Raw genomic sequence first — 14,823 nt, forward strand, 5'->3', positions numbered from 1 at the left:
GCCGGAATGGACCACATGCACCAGGATTGGGTCCCCACACAAACTCTTTTTGCCCCATACCCACGGATTGGGGCCCTGTACCATCTCTAGCAGCTCTGTGCTGCCAGATTAGGGCCCAGTGCTGTTTCCCTTGGCCCCACACTGCCAGGTTGGGGCCACATCCTGCTTCCCTGGGGCTCACATCTCTTCCCTCAGTCCTGTGCCATCTCCCTAGGGCCTGCACTGCCAGATTGGGGCCCTGCGCTATATCCCTGGGGCATGTACCACCTGCTGAATTGGGCCTTGTACCACTGTCAGCTAGCATGTGTGCCCAGATAGGACCCTGGGTCACCTCCACACAATGGATTTAGAAATATGGCAGTAGGGGAGCATAACTGGTGCCACCACTTCCACACTGCTAAATTTTCAGGCCCATGGCGTCCACTGTAGGCTGGATAGCATAGCTCTGTGGGCCAGATCCAGCCTGTGGACTGGGGGTTGAACACCTCTGTTTTAGAGGACCACACTCCCCTTCATACCATCTATGACTACCTCTTCCTTTCTGCTACAGCATTGTATGTGATGGCTGTTGCTATTGCTCTAAGGGTAAGAGGGGATCATATAACAGGGTAGAGTTAATCTCTGCAAATGTGTGGTTAAAAGCTTTGGGTTACCTGTCTAGGCAAAATAATATATTTGCACTCACTCACTTCACCGAAGACTCCCTAATATCAATAAAGGAATTCTGAATACCATGTAATTGTGCCACAGCTTTTCCACTGGCTACCCACAAGGATAAGACCTGATTAACTGTGCTCATATATCCAGATTTTCAAGTGTGCAGCACCCCCACCTGAAGCCAGGATTTTAAAAAAACATCTGCACCCTAGTGAGCACTTCTGAACATCTAGCCACTTTGGTGCCTAAGTGGGAGCTGAGCTGTTTTGAAAAGTCCAGGTGATTGTGAATACTAAACCCTTGAAAACCTTCTAGCACAAGCTTCTGTTGAGGGAGTATATGTTGATTTGTGTCTTTTGACTGGGATACTTTGTCACATGAATGATTGGGGACATCTGCATTGCCTCCATGTCACACCTAGGAGCATCACCATGAAGTAGGCTCTGCTTGCTTGCTCCCACTCAGTGTGTGGAAGGTGCGAAAACATGTAATGTAGCTGATATTAGAGTGGTCCTAACCCTGCAGCAGAAAGCTTAGCAGTGGTGCTGAGCACATGCAAGTGTTGTCCACCAGCTCTAGTATGCCTCTAGAAGCTGTAGTGCATACTTCATTGTGATGCCCCCCAGCACTGTTGGAAGCAGTGCAGACCTGCCCTTCACTTCTCTTATCACAAAATAATGTGACCTAGCTTTTCACATAGCATCTGACAAAGGAGGTTGTTACTTAATGAATGCTCATGTCCCTCTAAACCAGAGCTTTCCAAACTTTGCATGTTGGTGACACACTTTTTAGACCTGCATCATTTCACGACACAGTAATTCAGTTCCGGGGGAGGGGCCAAGGGAAGCAGACGCGAGTAAGGGAGCTCCGCGGTGCCCTTCCACAAAATTTTCTGCATTTCGCGCGACACACCTACACACTGCCGCCGACAAACTAATGTGTCGTGGCACAGTTTGGAAAGCTCTGCTCTAAACCTTCTAGTTTCTATGGTGCTACTCTGCCCTACCTTCTGCTTAACTCTGTTTGCTCTTTTTACTCATAGATTTCAAAGTATATTACAAAGGAGACGACTTCCCACTTCGAAGGGAAATCTGTGGCATGAGGATGAAGCAACAAGCCCAATGTGACTCGGCAATTTGGTGGCAGACCCTGAGATATCATCCAGGTTTCCTGATGCCCAAGCCCTTTCCTTTGTCCATTGTGTCTGCTGCCTGATCGCAAAATAGATACTGAAGAACAAGGTCTGTTTTATAATACAACTACTGGGATGGGTAGTCTCTTGTTGGAAATAATGCAGAAACTAAATGCATTTGACAAAATGGCCTGGACCTACCATAAAATGCCATACCTCATGCCTTTCAAACATACCTCATTTTGAGGAATGTCATACATTATAGTCCTAAAATTACCTACAGTTCAAACAAATGCAGTGTAACCTGGCATTTATTCTAAAAATGCCACTAGAAATAAACCCCATCTCCTTAAGTGTCCTGTAAGAGCCATATTTTTGTGCCACTTATTCAGGGTCTGTGTTTCATGTTGTGTCCCCTGTTTGGAAGGTGAACAGACACCACCGCACACTTCCTGCTGCAGATTGTCTGCATGTGCCTACAAATGGGTGATATTGCCATGTAATAGCATGCTCAGAGAAAGGGTACGAGAACCATGACTTATGTAACCCAAGGGGGATTTTCCTGAGTGGTAGATGGCTGAGATTTTGAAGCAGAAGTAACAGGTCTCTAAACCTAACAACACATAAATATATGATTTATATAAAATAAGTGTGTATCATATCAAATTCCTATGCTGTAGACCTCCTTTATTGCATGGTGCACAGAGTTCAAAATTAAGGATGTGTCAGGTACATAAAAAATGAAATTGTTTTCAATATATTATGTACCTGTAAATAAAATCTTAGCACATGTTTACTTATCAATTCAGGATCTTAAAATGACACAAGAAATTAATCAACCAGGTATTAAGACTTTATCACTTCCCTTTTAAGTAACAATGTAGCCTGGGGCTGTTTGTTATAAATCTTGAAGATGCAGGAATCCGGGCAGTGGTCAAACAAATTATATGTTGGAAGGAATGTGCTTTGAACAACTTGTTTCTAGTGGGCAGAGAAAAGGACCAGTAGTTCTAAGTGTTCCACATAAATACTCAATGACAACGTAATGGCACTAATTAAAAATAAATGCTCCCTGCCCAGTAACATAAAATAAGATGTGAGTCAGAGGATGAAAATTTGAGAGACTGACTCATAAAGAACAGCATGAGTGAAACTCTATTTTCTATTAATTATGTGTAAAGATTGGATCCTATAGGTCACTTGCATTAATGAGAAACAATTTGTGAGTCCAATAGAAGGTGATTTAAACTACAGGAAGTTGTCATTACTTTCTATGGGGTGTTCTGGTGCAGGGAGGGCTGTTTTGTTTGACACTGATTCTACTAAAACAAAACCAGTTGTATATTGAATTTCAAATTATCACTGCCCTTCCAGCTCAAGCTCATAGACAACTGACCACAATTTAATCATCATTCCCTCAATGAAATGAATTCTCTCTCACTCTTATTGTTTATGCACAATTATAGCAAATGTAATGTGTGCTGCTGCTCAAGTGTACTGGTCTGCATGAACAATGACATAAAATGTCAGCTCAGTCCAAGCACTTTCATTTGAAGAATTGATAAGTTCTCCCATATTGACAGAAGTGCAGAAAAGCATCAAGATCCCGCGTGTCATAAAAGCTTGTGTTACCTGAAGCAATCCCAGGACTTTAACTGGGCTGTGCTTTATAAAGCTGTTATTCTCCATCTGACAAGACATTCAAGTTTCCTTTTATATTGTTTCCCATTCCCCACTGCAAACAGCTATATTAAAGTAGTCATTTTCAGTAACTCAAAACTTCTTGGTGTTAGTTCTGAGATTGCATGGCAGGCAGTATTTTCATGCATACATATTTAGCAATACTTTTGCATATATTTAAAAAATACTTATTATCTTCTGATCTTGTGACATCTACAGTAATAAGTGTTTTTACATGTTCCTTAGACATATAATACATCAAACACTACAGTACATTGTGTTTTGGTAACTGGAATATTCTCTATTGTCCTAGACAAAGGAAAATAAAACCTCTGTACCCACCTTATGGTCTGCTGATACATTAAACGATATGTATAAAAATGTTAGTTTACCTTAGAAAAATAAAGCAGTCCAATGACACAAAGAAATGCAACAGGTTATCTACATGTTTACCTCAAATTATCTGTATTGATTTGATCTGGTTGATCCTCAAAGACCATTACAAACTGTCACTCTTTGGTAAAGTTCATGTTAAAACTATAATATTTGAGCTGCCTACTTCCTGTTTCCAGTTATAACTTAAGTGGCCCATTTAGATGCTTATAAACATTGCTTGTTTTTCCATTTTCCTTTCCAGTAGTTCTTTTAAACTCTTGTTTCTGTGTTTGAAGTAAAGATAATCAGACAGAGAATGACTGAATCTGGTCTTTTCAAAGGGTTTAAAGCTCATGCATTCTTTGTTGTTTGAAAAGTTTCTCTTTCCTTGGTTTTCTTCTCTGTCTGGATTTCCTTTCTTCTTTTCCACTCCTCCCTCGCTCAGTATTTCCTCCTTCTCATCACAGTAAGACTCCCTGAAATCTTTCATTATACATTCTGGTTTGCCAGACAGATCTTGAGGTGTATACAGCTTGCTGTTGTCGTCATGGTACATGCCAGGACTGTACTGCTCTGCTTCGTAGCAGTTGTCTTCTTCCTCCTCCTGACATGAGCTTCCCTTGGCACTCTCACCATCAGAATGAAAAGAAATTCCTTTCCCTTGGCTTTTCTGGGAAAGATCGAAAGGCTCTTCCTGTTCCAAGCTTCTCAAGACACTTGCTTGGGACAGTGTAATTCTTCCTCTTCCAAAACCTTATAGTGGTTTAAAAGAACAAGCGCTTAAAAATCTCAAACACTGCTGTTAATTACTGTAGTATACCTTTTCTTTTTTTTTTGTGCCCATTTTACAAGTGGAGAAAGGGAGGCACAAAATAATTTGGTGAACATGTCAAAAATGCTCAGTGACAATGATAGAAAAGCAAAGAGATCTATTTTGAGTTACCTACTTTTGCCATAAGGCGCATCCACTTTCTTTCCCTTTATTTTTTTTCTATGCTTTGATATTGATTATCCCACAGCCAACCAACATTGTGACATTCGCTCCTTCTTGCAGGGCAAATGACACATTTTTAATCTTTTTACCACATTTTATGAATGTTCTGGTTGCAGTAGCGTGACGGGGAGGATACATTCATTTCTAAATACCTAATACATGGCCTCTCTATATCATTTGATTGTCCTCACTGAGTGTCACTAGTAAGTTGCTGTGCACTGTTCTGTTTTCATCTAGTTGTTTGGGAAATGGTTATAGTCAAATGATGCATTTGAACTGTGGCCTATCAGCTGGAGTTTTTTCTCCTTTTACTGGTGTTTCTCTCAGTATTGCCTAAGTATCTGCTCTGTGTATTTCTCCTTATGCTTATTGAAAAATAAAAGATTCAACTATCAAAGAAACTCAAATCTGGAGATCCTATTGATTGGGTCCCTTCACTGGGTGAAATTCTTGTATCACTGGGTGCATCTACATGTGCAATTAATGCAAAGCAATAAACTTCAGAGTAGTTTGTGCCAGAGTAAACTACTCCTGGGCACAGTGTCTACACATGTGCCTGGGGCAGCAGCAATTTGAGATGGGATGGAGCAGGCCTGGGTTGGTAGAGGGCACGTGGGGGTCAGGTCCAGCTCTGGGTGGCAGCACTGGGCAGCAGAGGGGCTGGCAGGGGCACAAAGGTGCAGGGAGTAGCCTGGCCCCTGGCTAGCTGGACTGCCTAGACAAAATTTATGCCTAAGGTCAGTGTCTACATGTATGTTTAATTGTAGTAAATTACCCTGGCATAAGATAGTACTGTCAGGGACAGTACTAAATTACCACAGTCTAATACCACCACACGTGTAGTATGGTAATACTTTACTCTGAAGCTAATTAGTCTGCTCTGCAGTAAAGCTCACGTGTAGATGCAGCCACTGAGTTCAATAGCAAACTCCCACTGACTTCATGGGGGCCAGCATTTCATTCATTGGGTTTTATTTCTTTAATAACTAGCAACAACTTCTGAACAACTGATGCAGTCTCTATTGTTACAGCTGGTAGGGCTGCCAGGCTCTGGAATGGGCTCCCAAGTGAGGTGGTACTCTCTTCTACCTTGAGGGTCTTCAAGAGGAGGCTGAACAGATACTTGGCTGGGGTGATATGACCCTGGCACCCATTCCTGCCCGGGGCAGGGGGTCAGACCTGATGATCTGTTTAGGTCCCTTCCAACCCTAAGCACTATGATACTATGATGGTGTGACAAGTTATTGTTGAAAGGATTTCTCACCAGATAGCCACCCTTCCAAACAGAGGCAGATCCAGGATTTTGTTAAGGAGGGTGTGGGAGCAGCGTTTGGTGCTGCAAGGGTGGCTGCAGCCCTGCTTTCAGTTCCACCCCCTATGGGAGCAGCAGACAAGGACTTTTAAGTCCCCCCAATCAGATAAAAATGTTCCCTCCATCCTCTCAGTCCCCCATCCCATCCCCTCCATCCTCAGTGGCACATCCCCTCTCCTTCTCTTCCATTTCCCCTTTTTCACTTGCTGCTGCTGCTGCTGCTGTCCCCCATTTCCCAGATGATCCAGGGTGTGGAGAGGAAGCTCCAGAGCCACTCCTGTCCTGCTGCAGAAGTGGCAGCAGACTGGTTCCCCTTCCCCATGCCTGTTCATAGGCTGGCACGAAACACTAAGGGGACTGTGCAGAGAGGATAAAGCTGCCTGCTGGCCCAGCATGCCCCTGGCTTTCTATATAACCCAGCCGAAGCCGAACAAGAGCAGCTCTAGAGCTTCCCTGTCCCAGAGGCAGCTGGGGACATCAATAGTGGGGTGGGTGCGGGAGGGGGATATGAGGATGGGATGTGCCCCTGAGGGACCTGAAATTACATCCCCAACTGCTGCTCCCACAGCGTCAACTGAAAGGCTGGTGCATCTGTGCCACTGCACCTCCCCTCTGGATCTGTCTCTGCTTACAAACAATCTGTCTTGATCAAACAAGCCTTAGGAGCAGGAAAATCTGTTTACAATAAAATGTACACAGCCTGCTTTTACTTATGAACAATTGTGTAACTAGCCTAAGATCCACTGTGTTAAAAAACACATTCCCAAAAAACCCCCAAAACTCACAAATGCCCACATCTTGATTTGTAAATATACGTTCATCTAAATTGTTATATATCAGGATCCTTTCTTTTTTTCATCTTACACAATGATAGATCATGTATATCACCCTCTAGTATATAGGAAATATGTATCCATGAACACTGATAGATCTCACCCAGCATAGAATTGCCAGCTATCAAGAAAATCCAACCTAACAGTATCTCCTTCTCTGATATGCTGACTCTGTTTGAAGAAACAACCACAAACTCAGGTGCTTTTGGATGAGGGAAATGAATGGATTTTGAAGTCATGTGGCATTCAATAGGGAAAACACTCATGAATGCTTACTTCTCATAATCTAAGCGAGCTCTAGAGTTTCCCTTTCTAAATTGTGTCAGTACAGCACAAAAGAGGCAATTGGTCAGGAATTAATTACTTTTTAGGTCAAACCAAACACATTGGAAACCAATGAGCAAACCAGAAAGAATTATGGAGCCCTAGAGCTACATGCTCCCAGTGAGACGCCCAACATGTGATCTGCCTTATTTGGCAACTGCTTTAAATGTGTTGCCCTGTATAGATCTTCACAGATGACCACCAAGAGGTGATAAAGGGAGGGACTGTTATAAAGACCAGAAAAAAATAACAATTTCCTGACCAAATGCAGTTGGAGCAAAGTCCTCCAGGTTAGCTCTGCTATTCTGTGGAAATCTAACCAAATTAAGTTGTAAAAATTATTTTAAAATAATGAAACTACACTCTCAGTCAGGAGGGTCAGTGTAATCCTAGCCACGTTCTCTAATTATTTCCCAGCCCACAATAATTGCCTTGGTTTTAGCAAGATTGAATCATAACCAACTCTCTCTCATTTGAGCCTCAAATGCATCCAGGCATTTCAAGAGAAATTCCACTGCTCTGTAGATGGAAGGAAGCTCACCTTCCCCAAAGTGGTGGAGAATAGGGAGCAGTCACAGATCAGGCTGGGCCAGTGTTTGATAAATTTCTGTTCTCATACTAAAAAATTCCTGTCCTCCTTCAAAATCCTCCTTAACGCTTCCCTTTTCCTTGGTGCTTACAAAAACCTTGTCCATTGCTAAGTTGCTGGTGTGCTGACACACTGCTCCTCAGGCTGACCAATGCTGTCTTGGTGTTTCCTTGTGCTTCTCTCCTCTCTCTGTTTGTTTCCTCTTGTCTTTCAGTGAAATTGAAAGCTCTTTGAGTCAAGGACCATTTTTTGTCCTGTGTTTATAAGACACCGAGCCTTTGTCATAGGCAAGGACCCCACAGGCAAAAACTAGGTGTATTAGTAATAAAATAATAATTGAAAAATAATCTCCCAACATTATGAGTTTTAGTCACTTCCAATATTATTAACAGAGGAAATGTCTATGTTTTCAGATTCCTGTTACTCTTTAGAGTGTTTGTCATGTGCATTCAAACTGCTGCAAAAATAACTGTGTTGCTAATGATTACCTTGAGAATGAAATCCTCTTTCCATGACCCCATGTTTGACTTTCATGTGCCTGGTGAGATTTCCCTTCAAGGTGAATTTGCTGGGACAATAGAGACACTTGAAAGGTTTGCTGTCTGAGTGTAAGTGCATGTGTCCCATTAAATTGTGCATTCTGTTAAATTCCTTTCCACAAAGCTGTCAAAAACAATGGAAATTAAAATGATTTATTTTGTAGATATACCGACAAGAAGAACACTTTAAAGGTAAATACAATCCCCACTTCATGAGATGAGAATGTACTGCGCCCAACAGCTTCTCACTGCATTTTATCATGGTGAATTGCATCCAAAATACCCCAGTACTGGACCAATGTGGTTGGGGTTATTCTGTCCAGACACTTACACAGCTACACTTTAAGTTTCCAGTGACTTATGGCAGACTCAAAATCCAGGGCCCTTCAAAACTGGTGAAGTCATCCGAAGAAAGTAAGAGGGTTAATGCTATAACCTGTCATGCTCTTAACTTTAAACAAGTCACAAGTAACACATTTCTGTTCAGCTAGGCTAATGGTTTTCAATCTGTGTTTTGCGGACCCTTGGGGGTCTGCAGACTATGTCTAAGTAACCTGCCAAAGACAACTATGATCAATCTAAAGTATGTGAATACCCACATTTACAATTCAAAGGGGTCTGTACCTCCAGTCAAAAATTTTTAGGGGTCCACAAATGAAAAAAGGTTGAAAATCACTGAGCTAGGCCATAGGCAGACAAGGTTCCTTGCGTGAATTTGATATCTTTTATTAGACCAACCGAAATAGTTGGAGAATAGTTATTAAGCAAGCTTTCAGGTTCAAAAACCCTTCGTCAGGCTAAGGAAATTTCAGCAGTTGGTGTGTGCTCTTCCTGGATGGAATGAAAAGTAAACAAGCCAGGAGCTGGGCTGGGCTGGGAATCAGATGCCAGGCAGATTATAATGTGTCAAAAATCCAATGTCTATATTTAGTCCATGATCTCTAGTATCCAGGAGGTTGATGAAATGGAGTTCATAGGCTCGTCTCTGGGAAGTGTTACACTTTCTGTTTTTTAAATCTAGACTTTAATCAAGAGCAATGCCCTATTGAAAAGGGGTAGGAAGACCTTTAGATGAAAGATCAGATGGGGAAAAGGAACCTATGGAACACTTATCAAGATTATAACTTCCCCTTTACTTGACTTGAGATGACAGAATTTTTAAGGTTAAAGATAGAACAAGCAATTCCTTTTTTTCCTAGTTTTCCTCTAATCTGCTCCTTTTCTGACTACTACTTGTATTTTTGTGCCTGTGATGAGTAAGCTGGAGTTTAGACAGTCCTGAGGCTACATTAGTGACTCAGACTTCCCTATTGCATGCTTGTCAGCTCAAGCCACTGACTCAGTAGGTTTCCCTTAGATAAGACAATACATTTTCTTTTTTTCCCCCTATAAGTCTCCTTTTATTGTCTCTTCTCCTACAAAGGAATACTCTCAAGGACACTGAAGTTTGATAACCTTATCTGGATTTACACAACTGAATTGATAACACTCTTATTAGGAATTATAAATGTACTTATTCCTTTCAACTTGGTGTCTTTCCCAACCAATAATGTTTTCATGAGTTGTAGAACCTCTACATTTTAACTCCTTTCTGGAAAAATTTTAGTTAAATACTTTTCTAATAGAGTTATTTAATCGGAGTCTTCATGTTACATGACCTCACCATTCTTCCATACCTAAAGAAACTATTTTCTCCAATATTTGTAATAGAAATAGAAAATGTTGACAGTGTATTCATTAAGATTTCACTGAATTTAAATGCAAAATTTTGGTTTTATCTTATTCTGATTTTGATATTTACGACATTTTGCAAATCTACTATGCTATTATTAAGGGCTAATTCAAATTTACAGAGCTATCTATCCAAGCATGTCATTGGAGGGGATGACCTAACATTTTGGCCTAATCTTGGGTAGAATACCACCATATTGTGTTTCATACAAATGTTCATAAGAGGAGCAGAATGCAGGTAACTAGGGTAAAAGCTTGCAGAGATTGACAGATAGCTAGAGCTGGGTGAATAGTACAGAAAAGTTCTTCATGTATTCACCTGAATTCTTAAATGATTTGGGTGTTTGTCTCCTCTTTGTGATTGTTTTTGTCTTAATATTCTAACAAATAAACTTATGGGAAAAGGATTCACAGGAAAAGCCAATTTTAAGTAAAAACTTCAGTGTCACAGAAAAAGAGTAATTAATTTATGCATGTAACTATGCACACAAAACTCTTGATTATAAGAGCTACGCAATTTGAAAACAGGACTACATAGCCTCTGTAGCCAGATAAAGTTAACTGGCCTAATGATTTATTTCCATTTTTGACTGTTGAACATTTGAAACAAACAGCTAATACAAAATTATCAGATTGGCAGTATTTGAAAAAATCATAGGAAATTTCAGATGTCTAAATTTAAGAATTCGCAAAAAGAAAACGAAGCAAAAGTTATTTTCATCAACTGAATAGTTTCAAACTAATTACTTGATCCTGTTCACAACATACAATATATAGAAGTGATGATATTCTAATATAATAAAGGACTTAGTTGGTCTGTCTGTCTGTAATGCTCTTGGAGCACTCTGGGTACTGAAACAACCAATCAGTGCTCCAAAAGGATTACAGACAGGAGGTGGTGGTGGTGGTGGCAGCGTGCTGGAGCACTGCCATAGATTCATAGATTAGATTCATGGATTGTAAGGCCAGAAGGGACCTCAGAAAATCCTCAGGTCCAGCTCCCTGCACCCAGCAGGAAAGATAACTGGGAGTCAGGTGATGGCAGGGATGGAGGGGGCGGAGCAGTGCTGGCCTCACCCCACTCCCTGGCCCTGTTCCTTGGAGGTAGCAGTGGTACAGGGTGCTGGTGGAGGGGGATGGAGGGCAAGCTGCCCCCCTTCCCCGCCCCCCCGCACTCCTGGGAGGTGGTGGCAGTGCAGGGAGACAGGGGTTAGAGTTAGCAAGCTTACCCCTCCGCTCCCCCCCCAGTCATTCTTGATGGGGAGTTTGCTAGTACTGAGATAAAAAGCAGAAGCTTTTATTGGCTTTTCCTCAATTGTTATCTAGGGCTTTTTTAATGTGTATTTCTGCTAACCTTTTATGCAGGAGTAACCACAGCATTTGACTTCACAAACCTGTGCAATCAAATATGGCTGCAGGATCAAGTTCTGCCCTTATTCACATTTAGTGAGCAATCACCACTGAAATCAGTGCATCAAAAAGCATCCTATGAAATGTATTGGGAGGGGAATGGAGAGGAACAGAAGTACTGACTAGCATAATAAATTCATAAAGGACAATGCCAACTCTGCTGCTATCTCAACAGCAGCTGGAACAGCCTATGATGTGCCAGTAGGTCTCTGAATAAAAGAACACTGTGTAGAGAAGAACTGATGAATTTTATTAAACATCATTCATAGCAGAAGTCTTTTGGTTATCTGTCTGTAGCATGGCTACTCTGTTTCATCTGTCAGCTTTTAACTAGTGGTAGGCAATTTGATACCTGTAACTGTCCATCTATACTGGTAACCAAAGAAATGAAGTTGAACAGCTGTCTGAATAAATAAAGTAGTTCACAGTGCCTTTATAAGGTGTAAAAATAAATCTGGTGACAGCCTTTTTGGGAAGTATCACATGTTTATATTTTACTTTCTTTGAAGGAAACATAAGAGGACTTGAAATGTAGCACAGCTCAGATTTGATTCTCTGGACAACAAAGGTAAGGTTTCTATTCTCTTAGGTCATTCACACCTGTGCATCTGCCCCTCTTAGGAAAGTCCATCCCTCTTATGCAACATTAAGGAAACAATTCCCTGAGAAAGAGGAGTTAGAGGAAAATAAAATGAAGAAGGGAAAATGGTTTTCCAGAATGGTTCTACTGAGGGACCTCTTACAGGTTCCCCTAGCCCTTCCAGAGGAAAAGGCTCAGTGGTACTCTGTCAGGCTCAATCCACCTTTCCAGGTGAAAACACGTAAGTCACATGCTATAAGACTGTAACTCAGAGGAAGCTGCTCAGTGTTAAAGAGTTATGTGCTGGGATATAAATGGCATCTTCAGGTCAGGGAACATTGAGGGTAGGGAACAGAGAAGGTGTCAACTTTTAGGGAGAGCATCTCTGTAGTAAGCAGGTTTGAAGAGGAAAAGCCAGTTTGTTGTAGGAAATCCCCAGCAGAAAGGAATAAAGAAACTCTTAATTCCCAGGCAAAGTTGGAGTGGAGTGAAACCTGTAAGAGATCCTGAGCTGAAGAAAAGATATGATCTACATGTGGAACTTCTTACTGTTAATTAATGGCTGATTTATTTAAGATTTACAGCCAACATCGTAAAAGAAGGGGACTAAACTTGTGTGTCTGCTAAGGGGCCTCAATGCACTGACTTAAAAACATTTAATTACAGAAGGCTGAGTTAGCCAAGCCATTCAATCATACTGTAATAACTCATTGCACAAAGCACCATCTTCCAAAGCCTGGCCACTAGATCCTGTCCAGCCTTTTTAATAATAATTTTTAAAGTTTTTAAAGCTTTTGATTCTGTTATTGGTTCCTGGTTTGAAACAGTGGTCTGAAAGACTGGTACAAACTAGGGACAGAATGGGCAAGGAGACTCAAATAGTTTCCATGTACTATGAGCCAGGGTACCCTTAAGGTTTAGGGTTCATTTCATTTCAGTGGCATTTTGGGAGGATCTGGCCTTACTTGAGGGAGCAGTGATTTCAGAAAAGAGGTGAGCTTAGTTCAATCTGCAGTTCTAAAATAGCAAAAGCAAAGCTGTTCAGGATTATATCCCCAGAAGAGCAAGGAAATCCAGACTAGCTGCCACTAAGTGTGCTTGGCACCACTAGAGAAGATGCCAGTGTATTCTACAGACTTCAGTGCTAATGGTAAAACTCCTATTTGCTGCACTTGAAGCAGCCTAATGTCTTCTAGTAGCAATGCTGCAGCATCCGGGGCAACAGCTGTAGGATACTGCAGTATTTTTTTTAAACAAGGAAGCATCAGTTTAGGTTTGCAAAAGCTGTAAAGATCTCCACTCTTTAGTGGGATTACAAACTGCAGCTGGGTGAGGAAACATGAGGCACAAATATGTGCTACTCTCCAGCACCAGATAGTCTGTGCACCACTGCGATTAGCAGATGTATAGGAAAGTCTGGTGTTTGCTTTTGCCACAAGAAAAAGGTAAAGAAAACTGCAGCCTGCAGGGAGGTAGAAAAGCCACTGCTGTGAGGTCTTTCCCTTCCATTCCTCTCCTTTTTTTTTTCTTCATAAGAAGGGTGTTCCTTTCCTCAAAGAGAGAGAGGGAGCGGGAGAAAGACTGTAAACTGTCCAAAAGGACCGTGAGAAAACAGGAAGCTTTGAAAAGTACAAGAGAAAGCAAGATGAAATCTATTTGCAGGCGGTTCCCCAGGGACATGTGAGCCATTGTTAAGCAGGCAGTTCGTACAGCAATATCCTTCCTTCTGCTGAGGAGGAGCTTGGTGCCAAAAGGCTGCTATCTGGTCATTGCCTTAACTCTCTGAACACCAGCCAGGGAGGCTTAAGTAATCAAAGTTTCTTCGGGGGGACTCTACCAGACAGGCAAGAGATGTCCTTAAAGCCAGGGGTCCTGACTCCCCTGGCTTATAGCAGCAGAACCCAGTTAACTTCAGAAATGTTACTCTTGATTTAGCCCAGTGTGGCAAAAGAAGAATCTGGCTCAGAGTGCTTTCTTGTTTCTGTTCTGTTTGGGGACATTTGGGTGGAGATAGGAAAAAACAGGTGTTCCTCTGAAGTTTGTGCTACCGCTGAAAAACACGTTGCTGCTATTCCAGTTACCCTGCTCACAGTACTGGCACTTCTTTGTTTAGGCAGCCTGTTGTCATCAAGTCTATCCTGAATACGAACTAAGGGCCTTGTTGCATGGTAATTTTATGTGGCTTCTGGAGATCTTAACCTCTGGGCTGGCTGTATGTGAACACCTTTTAAGTGACTCACAGCACTTGTTAGTCTGTTTAACATTATGGCACTCCAGGGCAGGATTACCTCTAATCTGCCTATTTTTTTCTCTGGTTCCATTAATTTGTGGCCCCTCTCCATGGCTTTTCCGACAAATTGAATTCTTCCAGCATTTCAGGAAGCAGTAGGTCCTCCTGAGTCAGGGCGAGCGGGGACACAGGGCACAGTGGAGCTAGGCACAGCACCTCCCCTTCCCCCCCAGCACATCCAGCAGAGCAAGCACTGCAGCCCCAGAGTGCCTGGTGCCTCCTGCTGCCACTCAGACTGGCTCTGCTTCTGGTGGGAGCAGAGCAAGCCAGTCACAGTAGAGGACACTGTTTCTGCTGCCACTGGGACCAGCTCTGCTCGTGGCTGAGTTAGAGTGAGCTGGTTGTGGGGGGGGGGGTAAGCCTCCTCCCTGCGGCCC

General features: G+C 42.1%; 1 protein-coding gene and 1 long non-coding RNA gene across 5 annotated transcripts in view; one reads left to right on the plus strand and one right to left on the minus strand.

Moving 5' to 3' along the window:
* ZNF366 (zinc finger protein 366) overlaps positions 1-14,823 on the minus strand; it is an 88,861-nt gene that overhangs the window by 37,056 nt on the left and 36,982 nt on the right. For 2 of the 3 annotated variants that reach the window (XM_025205661.1, XM_006024905.3), the window contains exons 4-5: positions 8,385-8,559; positions 1,894-4,597 (exon numbers count right to left, since the gene is read on the minus strand). In XM_025205661.1, coding sequence (XP_025061446.1) covers positions 4,062-4,597; positions 8,385-8,559 — 711 coding nt within the window. In that variant the 3' untranslated portion in view covers positions 1,894-4,061. Of the gene's footprint in view, positions 1-1,893; positions 4,598-8,384; positions 8,560-14,823 lie in introns of those variants that run through there. The other variant, XR_003094368.1, reaches the window with a different exon arrangement.
* Positions 1,764-14,823, plus strand: part of LOC106722262 — an 18,838-nt gene continuing 5,778 nt past the window's right edge. Inside the window, exons 1-3 of one of the 2 annotated variants that reach the window (XR_003094369.1) lie at positions 1,764-1,898; positions 8,600-8,627; positions 12,086-12,144. This is a non-coding gene — a long non-coding RNA (uncharacterized LOC106722262). The remainder of the gene's footprint in view (positions 1,899-8,599; positions 8,628-12,085; positions 12,145-14,823) is intronic. The other variant, XR_001358117.2, reaches the window with a different exon arrangement.

Source organism: Alligator sinensis, unplaced genomic scaffold, assembly GCF_000455745.1.
Source record: "Alligator sinensis unplaced genomic scaffold, ASM45574v1 scaffold274_1, whole genome shotgun sequence".
Lineage (NCBI taxonomy): Eukaryota > Metazoa > Chordata > Crocodylia > Alligatoridae > Alligator > Alligator sinensis.